This window comes from Lissotriton helveticus, chromosome 2_1 (assembly GCF_964261635.1).
Source record: "Lissotriton helveticus chromosome 2_1, aLisHel1.1, whole genome shotgun sequence".
Lineage (NCBI taxonomy): Eukaryota > Metazoa > Chordata > Amphibia > Caudata > Salamandridae > Lissotriton > Lissotriton helveticus.
Window position 1 is genome coordinate 2,078,715,192 of NC_136059.1, and position 15,746 is coordinate 2,078,730,937.

The 15,746-nt window shown below is 50.2% G+C and overlaps 1 protein-coding gene across 3 annotated transcripts in view; it reads right to left on the bottom strand.

Moving 5' to 3' along the window:
- The window catches only part of NEK1 (NIMA related kinase 1), a 1,042,157-nt gene that overhangs the window by 662,076 nt on the left and 364,335 nt on the right, over positions 1-15,746 (bottom strand). For all 3 annotated transcript variants that reach the window (XM_078677052.1, XM_078677050.1, XM_078677051.1), the window contains exons 15-16: positions 13,139-13,317; positions 12,943-13,050 (exon numbers count right to left, since the gene is read on the bottom strand). In XM_078677052.1, coding sequence (XP_078533178.1) covers positions 12,943-13,050; positions 13,139-13,317 — 287 coding nt within the window. The remainder of the gene's footprint in view (positions 1-12,942; positions 13,051-13,138; positions 13,318-15,746) is intronic.

Below are 15,746 nucleotides of genomic sequence, written 5' to 3' on the forward strand. Positions count from 1 at the left end.
GCTTGCCAAATAGGGTTTCCCCCGAGAAGGGCAGGTTGGCCACCCACTGCTGAGCCTCCGGCTTGAGTGATGTGAGCCTAAGCCAAGCATGGCGCCGTTGGTTGATCCCATGACAGTACCCATGGGCCGCCAAAAGAGACACATCAGCAGCTGCGCTGATGACCTGGTTCGATACCAGCATCCCCTCCTTCAGGATCTCCTGAAAATCCTCCTTCTTTTCTCGTGGCAGGAGTTCCGTGAACTGCTGGAGGGACTCCCACAGGGCACGATCATACCGCCCTAGCAGAGCCGCATCGCTAGACGCCTTCATAGCCGTAGATGCCGTCCCACAGGCCTTCCTGCCAGCTGAGTCGATCCATCGGCTCGCCTTATCAGGAGGTACAGTAGAAGACGGGGAGGTAGCATGTTGTTTCCTGGCCGCCGTCACTATAACAGAGTCCGGAATCGGATCCATTCGCAGAAAAGCCAGGTCAGAATCTGGAGCCCTGTACTTCTTAAGGAGCCAGGAGGGACCGGCCTTCGTCACTGCTGGTGTGAGGAACAGCTCCTCCGTGGGCTCTACCAATCCTGGTACTAGAGGTAGTAAAGGGCGAGACAAATGCTTCTTATGAAGCGTCTCAAAAATCACGGACGTCGTGGGTGTTGGCGCCATCACCGTGATACCCAACTTTGCTGCACCCCTCAGGAGAACATCCTGGAATGTGCTGATGTTGTCCACCGGAGACACTCTCGTCCCCGGGGATTCCGACAGAGTCGGTGGGTAGGTCCTGGTCCTGGAAGAGTCCGTGCGGGACCGTGATCCGTGCCTCCTGTGGCGCCGTCTTGAACTAGTTGAGGACCTGTGACGACTCCGCGATCTCCCCCTCCGTCCGGAGCGCGATCGTGATCTCCTTGGCTTCGGGCGCTCCGCCGGTTCCACAGGGGTGGGCGACTTTGCCCTGGCTGGGGCCCTGGGCCGAGGGGTCCCCTTAGGAGGAGTCGCATATCGTGGCAGTGAAGCCGTCCTCGGAGGAATCAGAGGAGGCTTGTCCGCCGGTAGCTGAGGTTGAGGTTGAGGTCGCGGTGGAAGTGGTGGAAGCGTAGGCGGGGTGGGAGCCCGCGGAGGAAGCCCCCTCCGCAAGGGAGGAGGGGGCGTAACCGACTTCTGCCTGGAAGGGGTATACACTACTGAGTACACCGAACCCGGTGATCCACCTTCCTTTCTAGGCTGGGACGCTGGAGAGTCTCCCATAGGCACCTGGCGCCTGCTAGACTGACTCCTGGCGCCAGAACTACTTCTGCGCCTTCTTGGCGTCAAAGAACGGCGACCCGACGGCGAGCGTCGGCCCCTCAACGACGAGCGTCTTCTCCTCGACGGCGAACGTCTCTCCCTCGATGGCGAATGCCTTCGCCTCGACGGCGACCTCCTGCGCCTCGACGGCGATCTTCTCTTCGACGTCAAGGATCCCCTCGACGACGACCTTCTCCTCTTCGCTGACGGCGAACGGCGGTGTCGCCTCGACGGCGAGCGCCGACGCCTGGCCACCTCTCGACGTCGATTACTCGACGACGACGACGCCGCCGCCGAAATCGTCAGAGATCTTGACGGCGGTCTGTTCAGTTCCCTCGACACCGAACGTCGACGTCGCTTCGACCCAGAGCCCTGGGGAGACGGGGAACAGACTGTAGTCATCCCTCTCGACGCCGTAGTCGGTGCAATCGACACAGACGGAGAATGGGGACGTTTGCTGGTCTTCCTGCCCTTGGGGAGCCCCCAGAGGCCTCAGCATGGGCAGAGGAAGCGCTTCCAGACCCACCTTGTGCCTTCAGTCTTCTGTCCTCCAGGCCCTGAAGCCTGATCTTCATCCTATCTCTCAAGGTCCTGCTAGAGAAGCCCTGACAAATGTCACACTCCTCTGGGACATGAGATGAGGGAAGACAGATGATACACACCTCGTATGGGTCCGATTTGGCCTTCTTCCTGGAGCACTCTGGGCATTTGTGAAACAAGGCAGGCATATTGACAATCAAAGAGAGCACCAAAATACACACAAGGAAGAAAGACACCAAAGTACTTCAGAAAAGCACTCAAATAACTTGAAAAAGTGATAAATCACCAATAAACCCTTGACAAGGGAGAGCTCAATGTTCCAGGGTCCTACTTGCAGGAGCTGGAAAAAAGAACTGAAAGTGAGAGGGACCTGCAGTGCATTCTGGGATACTGTGAAGTTCTGGGAAGTTCTCTTAAAGGCACCGTATCCTGTTCTGAGCCACATAATGGCAGCCTATGGGGCTTGTCTGTCCATTTCTTCCTCTCTATCATTCCAGAGGGTTTTGCTGTTAAGGCAAGGTTTTCTCTGTGGAGAAATCTGGACAGGCTGTGCTGTTTGTAGATTTTTGGTGGAATTTCTAGTTGAAGTACTGGACAGTGTAGCCTGTGGATATAGGCTGCATTATCTGTCTTTAAATTCTCTCTTTAGTGTCTGTGCAGTTCTGCATTTTTCGACACCTTAAGAGATTTTTGATTGCTCCAGGGTCCACGCACATGGGCGGGACTATTCACTAGATTATGACTATAAACAGAGTTCCCCTACTACAGAACTGTACGACAAGTATGAAAACGAGATAGGAAGGGTATTACACAGTCTCACAGATTCAAACATTTATGGTTTAATGACTTACATAAAGCCTACCTCTCCCCTGTTACCTCGAAACCGGGCCGGTCCTCGGATGCTTGTTTCCGTTCTGGGAAGGACATGGCTTTTGTAGTTCGGACTGGACTGTTCCCATGGGGCACAGGGTCAGCGCTGATTTGCATATCGCCATTGTCTAACCCAGGGTGGTGTGGAGTGGAAAAACGATGGATTTGGGCCCAGATCTTTGGACTGGGGTGAATGTGTGACATTGATCCACATTCTGTCCATCACTGTTGTGTTTGCAATTACCGCTCTAAGTGTACTGGGGATGCTCAGACGTGAGTCCCAGGCACTCCACACCACTGGAGTCAAGCTAGCCGGGCTGATGAGGTGTTACCTCGAAACCGGGCCAGTCCTCGGATGCTTGTTTCCGTTCTGGGAAGGACATGGCTTTTGTAGTTCGGACTGGACTGTTCCCATGGGGCACAGGGTCAGCGCTGATTTGCATATTGCCATTGTCTAACCCAGGGTGGTGTGGAGTGGAAAAACGATGGATTTGGGCCCAGATCTTTGGACTGGGGTGAATGTGTGACATTGATCCACATTCTGTCCATCACTGTTGTGTTTGCAATTACCGCTCTAAGTGTACTGGGGATGCTCAGACGTGAGTCCCAGGCACTCCACACCACTGGAGTCAAGCTAGCCGGGCTGATGAGAGGTGTTACCTCGAAACCGGGCCGGTCCTCGGATGCTTGTTTCCGTTCTGGGAAGGACATGGCTTTTGTAGTTCGGACTGGACTGTTCCCATGGGGCACAGGGTCAGCGCTGATTTGCATATCGCCATTGTCTAACCCAGGGTGGTGTGAAGTGGAAAAACGATGGATTTGGGCCCAGATCTTTGGACTGGGGTGAATGTGTGACATTGATCCACATTCTGTCCATCACTGTTGTGTTTGCAATTACCGCTCTAAGTGTACTGGGGATGCTCAGATGTGAGTCCCAGGCACTCCACACCACTGGAGTCAAGCTAGCCGGGCTGATGAGAGGTGTTACCTCGAAACCGGGCCGGTCCTCGGATGCTTGTTTCCGTTCTGGGAAGGACATGGCTTTTGTAGTTCGGACTGGACTGTTCCCATGGGGCACAGGGTCAGCGCTGATTTGCATATCGCCATTGTCTAACCCAGGGTGGTGTGGAGTGGAAAAACGATGGATTTGGGCCCAGATCTTTGGACTGGGGTGAATGTGTGACATTGATCCACATTCTGTCCATCACTGTTGTGTTTGCAATTACTGCTCTAAGTGTACTGGGGATGCTCAGACGTGAGTCCCAGGCACTCCACACCACTGGAGTCAAGCTAGCCGGGCTGATGAGGTGTTACCTCGAAACCGGGCCGGTCCTCTGATGCTTGTTTCCGTTCTGGGAAGGACATGGCTTTTGTAGTTCGGACTGGACTGTTCCCATGGGGCACAGGGTCAGCGCTGATTTGCATATCGCCATTGTCTAACCCAGGGTGGTGTGGAGTAGAAAAACGATGGATTTGGGCCCAGACCTTTGGACTGGGGTGAATGTGTGACATTGATCCACATTCTGTCCATCACTGTTGTGTTTGCAATTACCGCTCTAAGTGTACTGGGGATGCTCAGACGTGAGTCCCAGGCACTCCACACCACTGGAGTCAAGCTAGCCGGGCTGATGAGGTGTTACCTCGAAACCGGGCCGGTCCTCGGATGCTTGTTTCCGTTCTGGGAAGGACATGGCTTTTGTAGTTCGGATTGGACTGTTCCCATGGGGCACAGGGTCAGCGCTGATTTGCATATCGCCATTGTCTAACCCAGGGTGGTGTGGAGTGGAAAAACGATGGATTTGGGCCCAGATCTTTGGACTGGGGTGAATGTGTGACATTGATCCACATTCTGTCCATCACTGTTGTGTTTGCAATTACCGCTCTAAGTGTACTGGGGATGCTCAGACGTGAGTCCCAGGCACTCCACACCACTGGAGTCAAGCTAGCCGGGCTGATGAGAGGTGTTACCTCGAAACCGGGCCGGTCCTCGGATGCTTGTTTCCGTTCTGGGAAGGACATGGCTTTTGTAGTTCGGACTGGACTGTTCCCATGGGGCACAGGGTCAGCGCTGATTTGCATATCGCCATTGTCTAACCCAGGGTGGTGTGGAGTGGAAAAACGATGGATTTGGGCCCAGATCTTTGGACTGGGGTGAATGTGTGACATTGATCCACATTCTGTCCATCACTGTTGTGTTTGCAATTACCGCTCTAAGTGTACTGGGGATGCTCAGACGTGAGTCCCAGGCACTCCACACCACTGGAGTCAAGCTAGCCGGGCTGATGAGAGGTGTTACCTCGAAACCGGGCCGGTCCTCGGATGCTTGTTTCCGTTCTGGGAAGGACATGGCTTTTGTAGTTCGGACTGGACTGTTCCCATGGGGCACAGGGTCAGCGCTGATTTGCATATCGCCATTGTCTAACCCAGGGTGGTGTGGAGTGGAAAAACGATGGATTTGGGCCCAGATCTTTGGACTGGGGTGAATGTGTGACATTGATCCACATTCTGTCCATCACTGTTGTGTTTGCAATTACCGCTCTAAGTGTACTGGGGATGCTCAGACGTGAGTCCCAGGCACTCCACACCACTGGAGTCAAGCTAGCCGGGCTGATGAGGTGTTACCTCGAAACCGGGCCGGTCCTCGGATGCTTGTTTCCGTTCTGGGAAGGACATGGCTTTTGTAGTTCGGACTGGACTGTTCCCATGGGGCACAGGGTCAGCGCTGATTTGCATATCGCCATTGTCTAACCCAGGGTGGTGTGGAGTGGAAAAACGATGGATTTGGGCCCAGATCTTTGGGCTGGGGTGAATGTGTGACATTGATCCACATTCTGTCCATCACTGTTGTGTTTGCAATTACCTCTCCCCTGACAACATCAATAAAAATGTTTTTGGGGGTCAGTCTTACGCCCCCAACAGTATGCCTCTGCAGCAGACTTGAAACATAGGTCGTAGAATTTTCCTCCGTTAGCAAAGTACTTACTCTCAGACACTGACACAGTTACAGCCATCACTGGCTGACCCCACCTCAGGAGCTGGGAGGTTTTAGCCTTGAGCCTCTTTAAACACACAAAAAAATAATAAATTGGGGCACTAGAGGGCGCACAGCAAAACGGCCGCACCCTAGAGCAGCTCTGCCCGGCTGAGCCACAATCCGCCCATTATCTGCCCCAAAACGCTGCATCTGCACCCCTGTACGAGCTGAACTGGTTGGCCCCCTGGCCGGTACTGGGGGTGTAGCGGAGAAGTTTTTGCCTTCACAGTGAATGAAAATGGGCCCACGTTTGCACCCGTGAGCGCTCGTAAAATGGCGCCCGCTGCATAACCCTGAAGCAAAGTGAATCTCCTGGAGCACCTGCTGTAGCAGTTGAGTGCGGGTGTTTGGCTACTGGATTTCATTTAATAGTGGTGTCCTGACTCGCTTGGCTGCCTCCGAAGCAGGAAAGGTAGCGGCGGTGAAGCTGTGCCCGTCATTGAGCCTGGAAGAGCGGAGCTGTGTGCGGCGGCCCGGCAGGACTCCCGGCGGTCTGGTGATCCTGGAGGAAACTCGCGGCTGATCAGTCTGCTCCCGGCACCTGTGGTGGTGAGTGGGGCATGGCGCTGCCTGGGCCCTAGGCTGCGGAGGCAAGTGGGGGCCCTGGGCAGGTGTCGCGCCTCGTGAGCTGCAGCGGTTGCCGGTGGGAGCGCGCACCAGGTGCGGTGGCTGGTGATATGCGCTTTATGTGCCTGGACTGCCGCATTGCCTGTGGCAGCCAGCGGAGGTAGAGAGACGCACTGTGGCCTCTGACTGGCCCCTTCTAAATGTGCTTCATTGGGGATTAGGTGTGCTTAAGGCCGGAGTTGACTGGCTGCCACTCTACTGACACTGCACTGCTTCAGCATCTGAGGAGGACACTATCATGCTGGGCCTTCCTCGGCTACCTGGTGTAGTCCAGCGACTGCCTGATCTGCTCGCCTGTGAGGTCTAGAGGCCCTAGTCGTTCTACTGTGTGGCACGCTGCTTTGGGACCCTCCCTCCCCCCCCCTCCCTGCTACGTGCTGCTTTTTAATATGGTAGCTGGACCGTGGGATTCTGCATAGGGGTGAGCCTTGGTCTGTATCTAGTGCGCGTTGCACCTTTCTCTGCTGGCATTGGTCAGATTGGCCCCTGAGGTCTCGGAGTGCTGAGTAGTTCTCTGCTGGGATCCCTTGCTCTATCGATTCTTACTTGGAGTTGCGCCTGTGGAGCGCATAATTTTGCAAAGTGTACTGGTGCACATTGGGCATAGAAGGTGTCTCTCAGTGTGTTTGCAATGAGGGAGAACTGATAAAACCCAACTGCGCCTTACGTTCGAAGCCCGCAAACCTGGTAAACCATCACAGAGGGTAGCCTCGGACTCGGAGGCTGATGCCCCAGGCGACACTCCCCCACATCTCTAGGCCATGTTGTTGGCCATGTTGTTGGCAACACACCATACAATCCATCGAGGGCATGATGGGCGCAGTGAACAACCATCTAGATCACAAGTCAGCGCAGCTGGAGAAGCAGAATGCCCGCATGGGGGAGGTAGAACAACGCGTCTCTGCGACGGACGACGGGTTGAGTGATGTTGCTGGAAAGGCTTAATATGGATAAGGTATTGTCTCTCATTCAGGCCAAGAATGAGGATTTTGAAGCGCGGACCCGGCACAATAACATCAAGATGACGGGGCTTCCGGCGTCCACAAATGTGGGGAAAATGGAGACTTTCATAGAGAACCTCATTAAGGACATCTTTGGACCTGAGCAACTCCCCAGCATGTTTATCATTGAACGTGCTCACCGTTCCCTTGCAACGAGACCTGTCCCGGGGCGCCCCTCCTTGCCCAATAATAGCAAGACTATTAAACTATAGAGACAGTGACACTATTTTAAGGATGGCCAGAGAAAAGGGAACCATAGAGCACCAGGTAAACACTTTGGCCTTCTTTCTGGACTTTACAGTGGCTGTGCAGTCTGCTAGAAGGGGAAGTGAAAAAAAGTTTTGTCATTTTCACCAATCGCAAGGCTGCCCCTGAGCATGCTAAACAATTGAAACGTAGGCGGCGTAAGCCCAGCACGGCCCGAGACGATGAAGACTAAAAGGGAGATGTCTTGATTATTAGCTCTTTATTTCAGGATTGTATTATGCACACAATATTGCTAGTCATATATGTGTTTGTCATCAGGTGGGACAATCTGTACTCCCTGGCGATGGTGTGCTCCAGTTATGTTGTGCGCTGTGGTGGATGGGGATTGAAACTTTGGCAGAGTTACTAGATCTGCTCAGCCACCTCCTGCTGTTTGGGAGGTATACCCCTAATGCAAATCTCCCATGTTTGGTTTTGTTGGGGATGGGTTTTATGAAACTGGGATGGCTTTGGCAAGTTTGGGACACTGAAGTGGGTGGGGGGAGTATGACAGGGGGGGGGACATACCAGCATTGCATTTCTACTGTGAATCTGCTGTTAAGTCATGTTAAGCTACTTTGGACATACATGGTGTGCTATATAGTGTTTGTAGGAGTTTGATGCTGAATGGACGGTATGAGTGGTAAGGTTAAGTTCCTCACCTGGAACATGCGTGCACTAAGCACGCCCAAAAAATATGGTCTGCTCTGGCATAGTTGGATAGAATGGAGGTGCAAGTGGCCTTACTTCAGGAGACGCACCTCACTAAGGAATCGGCTCAAGGAGTGGGTGCACGCTGGGCTGGTGTGAGACTTGCGTCATCTTACCGTACTTATTCTAGGGGGGTGTTGACTCTTGTTAAAAAAGGGGTTCTCTTTACTATGGTTCAGACTGACACGGATGAGCACGGGCGAGTGGCAATAGTACATGGTCAACTGGGTGGCATGAGTGTGTTATTGGTCTATGTATATGGGCCAAACACTGATGATCTGTCTTTTTTTGTGAATGTATGGCGATGTATTTTTGGGTTCCCTCCAGATGAGATAATTTGGGGAGGTGATTTCAAAGTCAGTTTAGATGCCGTATTGGACAGGGTCAGTAGTGGAACAGTTCAGCTTAAAACAGGCAGCGGAGACACTATTGGGAATATTAGATGCTGGCATATTGCATGATGTCTGGCGCCTTCAACACCCTGAAAGTCGAGAGAGCACATTTATATCCTCGGTATATGGGACATGGTCCCGCAAAGATTTTTGGCTTGTTACTGAGGTCGTTTGCAATTGTGCGGTGAAGGTCAGGCATATGGCTTGCACGCTCTCGGATCATTCCCCGGTGGTTCCTGAGTGACAGGTACCCACGTGTGAGAGGCCACCCTTTGCATGGTGACTGCAGCAGACTGCGCTAACCAACCTGGCTTTTTAAACAAACTATTGGCGAGGCAATTAGTAATTTTTTTCGCAAAATGAGGGCTCGGTGGACAGTACCGGATTGCTTTGGGAGGCATTCAAGGTGAACATCAGGAGGGCCTGTATAGGCGCACAATCTGGGGTGTTGCGGGACCTCAGACGCAGAATACACAAGTTGGCGACTGACACGTCTGCACTCGAGCAAGTGCAAAAACCCTCTCCAAAGACGTTAGCTGCAATAAGAGACCTTGTCACTGAACCCAATGAAACAGCTGACCAGGTGTTATTACACCGATCTAGGCGCAGCACTGCCCGCTATTATGGGGAGGGAGTCGCCTGAGCCATTCTTTGGCGCAGAAGCTAGCAGAGAGGTAGCCAGGAGTGTATTACGGAATTGCTGGATGAAGATCGGGTCGCACACTACTCAACTTCCGAGATTTGTGATATAGTCCTGCAATTCTATACTAAACTTTATGCTGCTGAGGAGATAGACTCATATCTTGACAATGTTGCATTGGGTTGGCTCTCCAATGCACACTGGGAATATATTACACAGCCATTTGATATTGAGAATGTTAAATCAGCAATAAAGTCACTGACCTACGTGTAAGGATGCAGGATTGGACGGGCACCCTAGTGAGTTTTATAAGACCTATGTGAATTACCTTGCCCCTAGGCTCCTTGGAGTATAGGCGGAGACCTATGAGGAAGGGAAACTCCCGCCGTCCCTCAGGGAGGCCCTACTGGTGACCTTGTTAAAACCAGACAAGTCCGCCAATCGATGCGACTCCTATAGGCCCCTTTCAATAATTAATATATCCTGGCAAAGATGTTAGCCAACAGGCTTCAACCACTGGTCCCTCTCCTGATCCTGCCAGACCAGTCGGGCTTTGTGTCTGCCCGATCTACAACACATAATCTGCGCACTGTGTTTTCCACATTGCATTACTTTGTTCCAGATTTTCAGACAGTGGCGGTGCTGCTAAATGCAACAAAGGCTTTTGATTCCCTTCAATGGGGCTACATGTTCACGGTTCTAACCAGAATGGGTTTTCCCCAGTTTTATTTCAATGGATCAAGGTGCTGTACACGGAACCTGCTGCGCGAGTGCGCATTAATGGGTGGGTGTCTTTGGCTTTTCCCATGGAGGCACGTAGCAGGGGTGCCCCGTCGCTGATGCTCTTCTCTTTGGCACTAGAGCATCTGGCTTGTAAACTTCGACAGAGGCATGCAGCAGCCGCATTACGCCTTCGGCAGAGACCACTTGTGGTCTCATAGTACGCTGACGACATGCTACTGTACGTTCGCGACCCCGCTACTCACTTGTCAGCATTGCTCCGGGAGTATGTTAAATTTGAGCGGTACTCAGGCCTAGGGATTAATTGGGCAAAGTTGGTGGTGTTCCCGCTAACGGCTGGCACGAGAGAGGTGGAGCTGAATTTCCTTGTAGCGTGGGCATATGATCCAGTTAGGTACCTGGGGATAATGTTGCATAGAGATCCAGATAAGGTGGTATCTGAGAACTATGGCCGAGCTATTACGCGGATCACTGAGCAGGAGGAGCGGTGGACGCGCTTGCCCCTCTCACTCGCAGACCGAATAGCGGTAATAAAAATGGCTTTCCTACCTAAGTTGCTCTATTTATCTGTTAATATCCCCATTAATTGAATATTGTACTGTTTAAAACGCTCCAGTCGGCAATACTCACATTTGTATGGGGTGGTAAGAACCCCAGATGCAGCTGGGAAGTCCTGGTGCAGCCATTTAATCGTGGCGGGTTTGAGGCTCCTGACCTCCGACTATATTATCTTTGCGCACAGGCACAGTTTGCGCACTACTGGCACTTTCCGCAGAGATTTCCAACTCATATTGCTATCGAATCGGATGCTGTACTTCCAATGCCACTGCCAGCAGCAACTCTCTCTGGGGGCTCGGGGGGCCCTAGGACTGAAATTAATCCTGTGCAATGCACTGCATGGGCTTGGAAAATGCTAGCTAAAAGGTTGCAGCGTCCTTACTTATACGCCCCACAGCTGCCAATGGCCTCGCATCCAGACATTTCTGCAGCAAGGGAGAGGTCCGCGCTGTGGAAAATGGCGGCTGCTGGGATCACCCGGATGGGGGGCCTGTATAAACCGGGTCAGTTCTGGTCATTACAGGATGTTCAGGGGGTAAGAATCGTGGATTTATGTTGAGTTTTACTTATGTAAGAGTCCGGCAAGCTGTTAGAGATATTTACCCGAATTATCCAGAGGAACCTACAACTCTGCTAGTGCTGCAGGCGGTGCTGGCGGGGAATGAGAGAAAGGACCTAATCACTAAGCTATATAACGCCTCCCTGCGTGAGCGGGAGTTGGGGGAACACCCATCTATCTTAGATGGCACGCTGTGCTGGGGTCTACTCTCACTCGAGATCGCTGAAAAGCTTGCTGCGAGCTAACAGGTCGCCTCACGGCGAATTGCAATCTTCGCATCATCCACTTGAAATATTTAGACCAGCTTTACTATACTCCTCTACAACTTTGTAGGTTTGGTTTGCGCAAGTCTGACTGCTGCGTAAGGGGTGGGCAGGCCGATGCCGATTTCCTGCATGTGGCATGGATGTGTGCAGGTGTGTTTGCATTTTGGTCCAAGGTGGCGAGTATGATTACAGATATTGCGCTGGAACCTGTGCATTGTGTTAAAAAAATCTGCCTCCTTGGATATGTGAAAGGTCTTAAGCCATGTAATCGACGCATAGCTGCTGTCTCCACTCTGTTGGCCAAAAGGGCTGTTGCTCAGTGCTGGGGGCGAAAACCACTCCAACTGTAAAAAAATGGATCCATGATCTACTTTACTGTAGAGACCAGTTGGGGGACTATGCGGAAGTACTCCCCCAAAGCTTCACGCCCCGAAGATTTCTGGGCCCCTCTTACTGTATACTCGCTGGCTCACCCAGATCTAAAATAATCCGTGTTACACATGCCTTTTAATGTTGTGCAACCGTGGTTCCGTTACGAAAGTCCATCCATTGACTATGTTTATGTTACTCCACTCATGATCGCAACGTGCAAGATTCCTCAAATACACAAATGTATTTTCAACTGCTATGCCGTGAGGTGGGAGGGGGGTGGCCTAATGCGGGATATTGTATTTTGACTCACATCTTTATGTCTGTTACCATGTTTGTTGGAAACTGATAAACATGTTTAAAAAAAATAATAATAAATTGACTGACTACTTTCTAAACCTGGTACTATTTTTAGTCAAGTGAACCATAACATTGAAGTGGACAGTGCCTGGGTCTTCTTCTGGGACAGCATGGTGGCACACCAGGTCGCCACATTGGCTGAAGCTAACGCCCTGCAAAGGAAGGAGGCCAAAGGCCTTATGAAGCCCCCATTAGCAAACAGATAGGAAGATCTGCTCCTTCTCTTCAAACGCAATGCAAAGGAAGATACTTACCCACCAGGGAAAGTATTGAGAACCCCACCGTATGGGACATTTAATGTGGTGGCCTGATTGTCTTTTTACATTTACTCTTAAGGTAGGGCGCATGACATAAAAATTTAAAGAATATTGTTGTGCACAACTTAGGCCGTGCCCTCTTTCACAGTAATAGCACTTAGTTTCTGTCACCAGTAATGCAGCATCCGCACCATTCCTGCAGATTTATAACATAAGGTCTGCATAGCAAACACAGGCCATTCCCCTACCTGCACACTGTCTTGTTTAAAGTTTTGGTTTATTCTTCAAGGGAGAGTATAGCGCTCACATTGACACATCAATCTTTAGACTAACATTGACAAAGTACAACTTAATATGATGTTCTCACAATACAATGGGTACACTATGTCTGACTATATAAATTACCTAAGAAAACAATTTGAAAATTCAGATTGTTGTGGTGTAAAAGCGACCTTAGAGGTGAAAGATGCAGAAAAAAAGAGTAAGAATAAGCAATCAAACCTGTCTGCATTGGCTTGTTGAGATACCGCCTCCAGTCTTTTCAATTCTTTTTTCACTGCATCAGCATCAGGAAAATGACGATGAAAGGCAGGGGGACTGGGAATTATTCTGCAAATGTAGAGATGCAGCACTTTTCAGTACTTTCACTAAATATCAATCACAGACAACTGTACTTTAATATAACCATGCACTATACCTATTCTCAGGCTCTCTGTACTGGATCTCTGCTCTCAACCGTGCTGCTCTATCCTCCGCTGCTTGAATATTTTCTTTTTGCTGCTGCATCTGATCAAAAATATTGTAGTAGTGCTCATAAGGTCCACGAATAGGAGCTGGACTTGGTGAAACTCCTCCACCTACACCAAAAGTTGGGACCTGCATAAGGAAGATGTTGACAACTCAATCAATTGTGTACTAACAAGGCTTTTTCTAGTGCATCCTATTAACCCCTTCGCTGTGGGGGTAACACCCCACGGCGCGAGGGGTGGGGGTTGAGCATGGTGCAGCGGTGCTCGTGAGGAGCCCAGCTCGTCATGAGTCACAGTGGAGCCCATCATTGGAAACAGATGACAGCACCTCCACTAGGACTTTGGTGGACAAGTGGCATATTAACATAATATAGAAATTGACAGCACTAATCACAGATAGAATGACCAAATTCAAAAAGATATGGTGACCATTTAAGACTTATATTAAAAACAGGACTGGGGGCTGGAAAACAGCACATCACGTGCCCGACCTGGTGAGGAAAAGTTCAAAGTTATTACCACACAATGTCTGCCTCTTTGCACTTGAACATTACAGAGTCAGACCATCCATTGGTGATCTGATCTTCTCGGCCCTGGTAGAGAGTCGTAGTCTAATGAAGGTGGTCTTCCCAATCCTTTCCCTCTCCCTCCCCCCCCCCCAACTAGATTTACTAAACAATATAGGTAACTATTGCTTCTCATATTGTACACTTGTATTGAACGTTTTGTGGTTTTCTTTCTTCTCTTATGTACTGTTTGTACATGTTGCTTCCTTTGTGACAAAAAAGTGATAACGTTTGGATAAAAAAAACGAAGGATGCCATGTCAGAAGTGCTCCACCAGTCAGTTAGGGGGTAAGGAGGGTTGAAAGGGATGGAGGGTGGAGATACAAGAGTGGTTACACTGGTCAAAGTCTGTGTATATCTAGAAGGGTGTCTTACTAAGTACTCAGTGGTAGCAGCTGCGTAGTCACATTGAGTGCAATGTGAATTTTTATCGGTTTACACACAAATTTAGCTCGGGAGTTCAGTCATTTGCACTACGCATTGGTAAAGTACACTACAGAATAGGACTTTACACTTTGTCATCACTTTATCAGTCCAAAATACACAACTGATCATCTAAGACTGGTAGAAAATAGTCAGGCTCTGATTGATAATAGCAAACACAACTCCTCAAATGTTTATTAACAGTAACATAACATAGTAGGGTGTGGCCTATCGATGATGGTGTGAGGACACTTTGACCTGGCTCCTTGCAACATGGCAAACCACTCTGACAATCTAGAACAAAAACCAGAATAAAGATGGCAAGCACTCCTGAGCAGGACAGAGGTTGATCTATGGAAACGCACAAGCTGTGAGAAGTCTGCTTTTGAAAGGCACCTCCACCCTCACCACGCCTAACAAACAAGGCAAGATGGCAATGCCACACACAGGTAAATAAATTCAGGAGGCACCAAGGTTCTGCAGCAGGTTGATGCTTGCTGAAGTTGGAGACCCGTGGCAGCTGCCTGTGAAAAGACTCTTGGTGCCCAGCAGTGACGCCTACCTGCTGGAATGGCGGTGAGGGCCGTAGTGGAGAGGCACCATTACGCCTCTGTTACAGGAGATGACAGCGAAGTAAGAGCAACAGTCAGGCAATGAGTGGACCAGGGTACCCGGACCCAAAGCATGACTCGCTCCAATTGTGTTGGTGGTGCGCTGAGGGTGTAGCGAGCTGAGCACATTCTACATACTATCAAAATGGTTAAGGATAAAGTTACAGAAGCACCTGTAACTCACAGCTTATATATATATATATATATATATATATATATATATATATATATATATCAAACCACAAAGTTGTCCCCAACTGGCGAAGCCACAACTCAGCATGGTATTCCGTATACACAGGTAAGTAGCATCTCAGAAGTGTACACATTGATTGCCATACGCGTTTCAAGTTCTTATCAGCTCTTGTTCACTGGCGGCAAGGAGACAGAAAACGGGATGAAAGAACATACCTATATTTAAATACAAAGTCCCGCCCTAATAGGCGCAGTGGCATGCTGGTTTTTGTAGTCTTAGTATCTGCCACCATTACTCAATAGTTCATTATCCAAGTGGCCCGTGTCTGCCTCCAAGTAAAATAAACACCCGGTTGGGCATGCGTTCACTCCCAGGCTTGCAAAATATAGTCTCGCCTCTGTTGGCCACGCTGTCCCTCCATGCCTCACAGTATCCTGCACAGAGGTCCCGCATGTATCGCGGTGGGGCTTCGCCGCGGCTGGAACACATACACACTAACATAAAGGCAGCTTACCATCTAAGTAATGTGCTTAAAAGTTAAGGTCTAAACATCTTTGTGTGTATACTTAAAATATCACTAAAAAAGGAGTCTAAATTGTCTTTGCCATTTTATTAACAGCCAAATGCACTTGTCCAGGTATAATTTGGCATGAGCCTTAAGATCCTATGTCTTATCCACAAACGCACCCGTTGAAAGGTTCCAATACAGATCAACAAAAATTTACACTACTACATTGTTTGACGCTCCTGCCCTCAATTAACA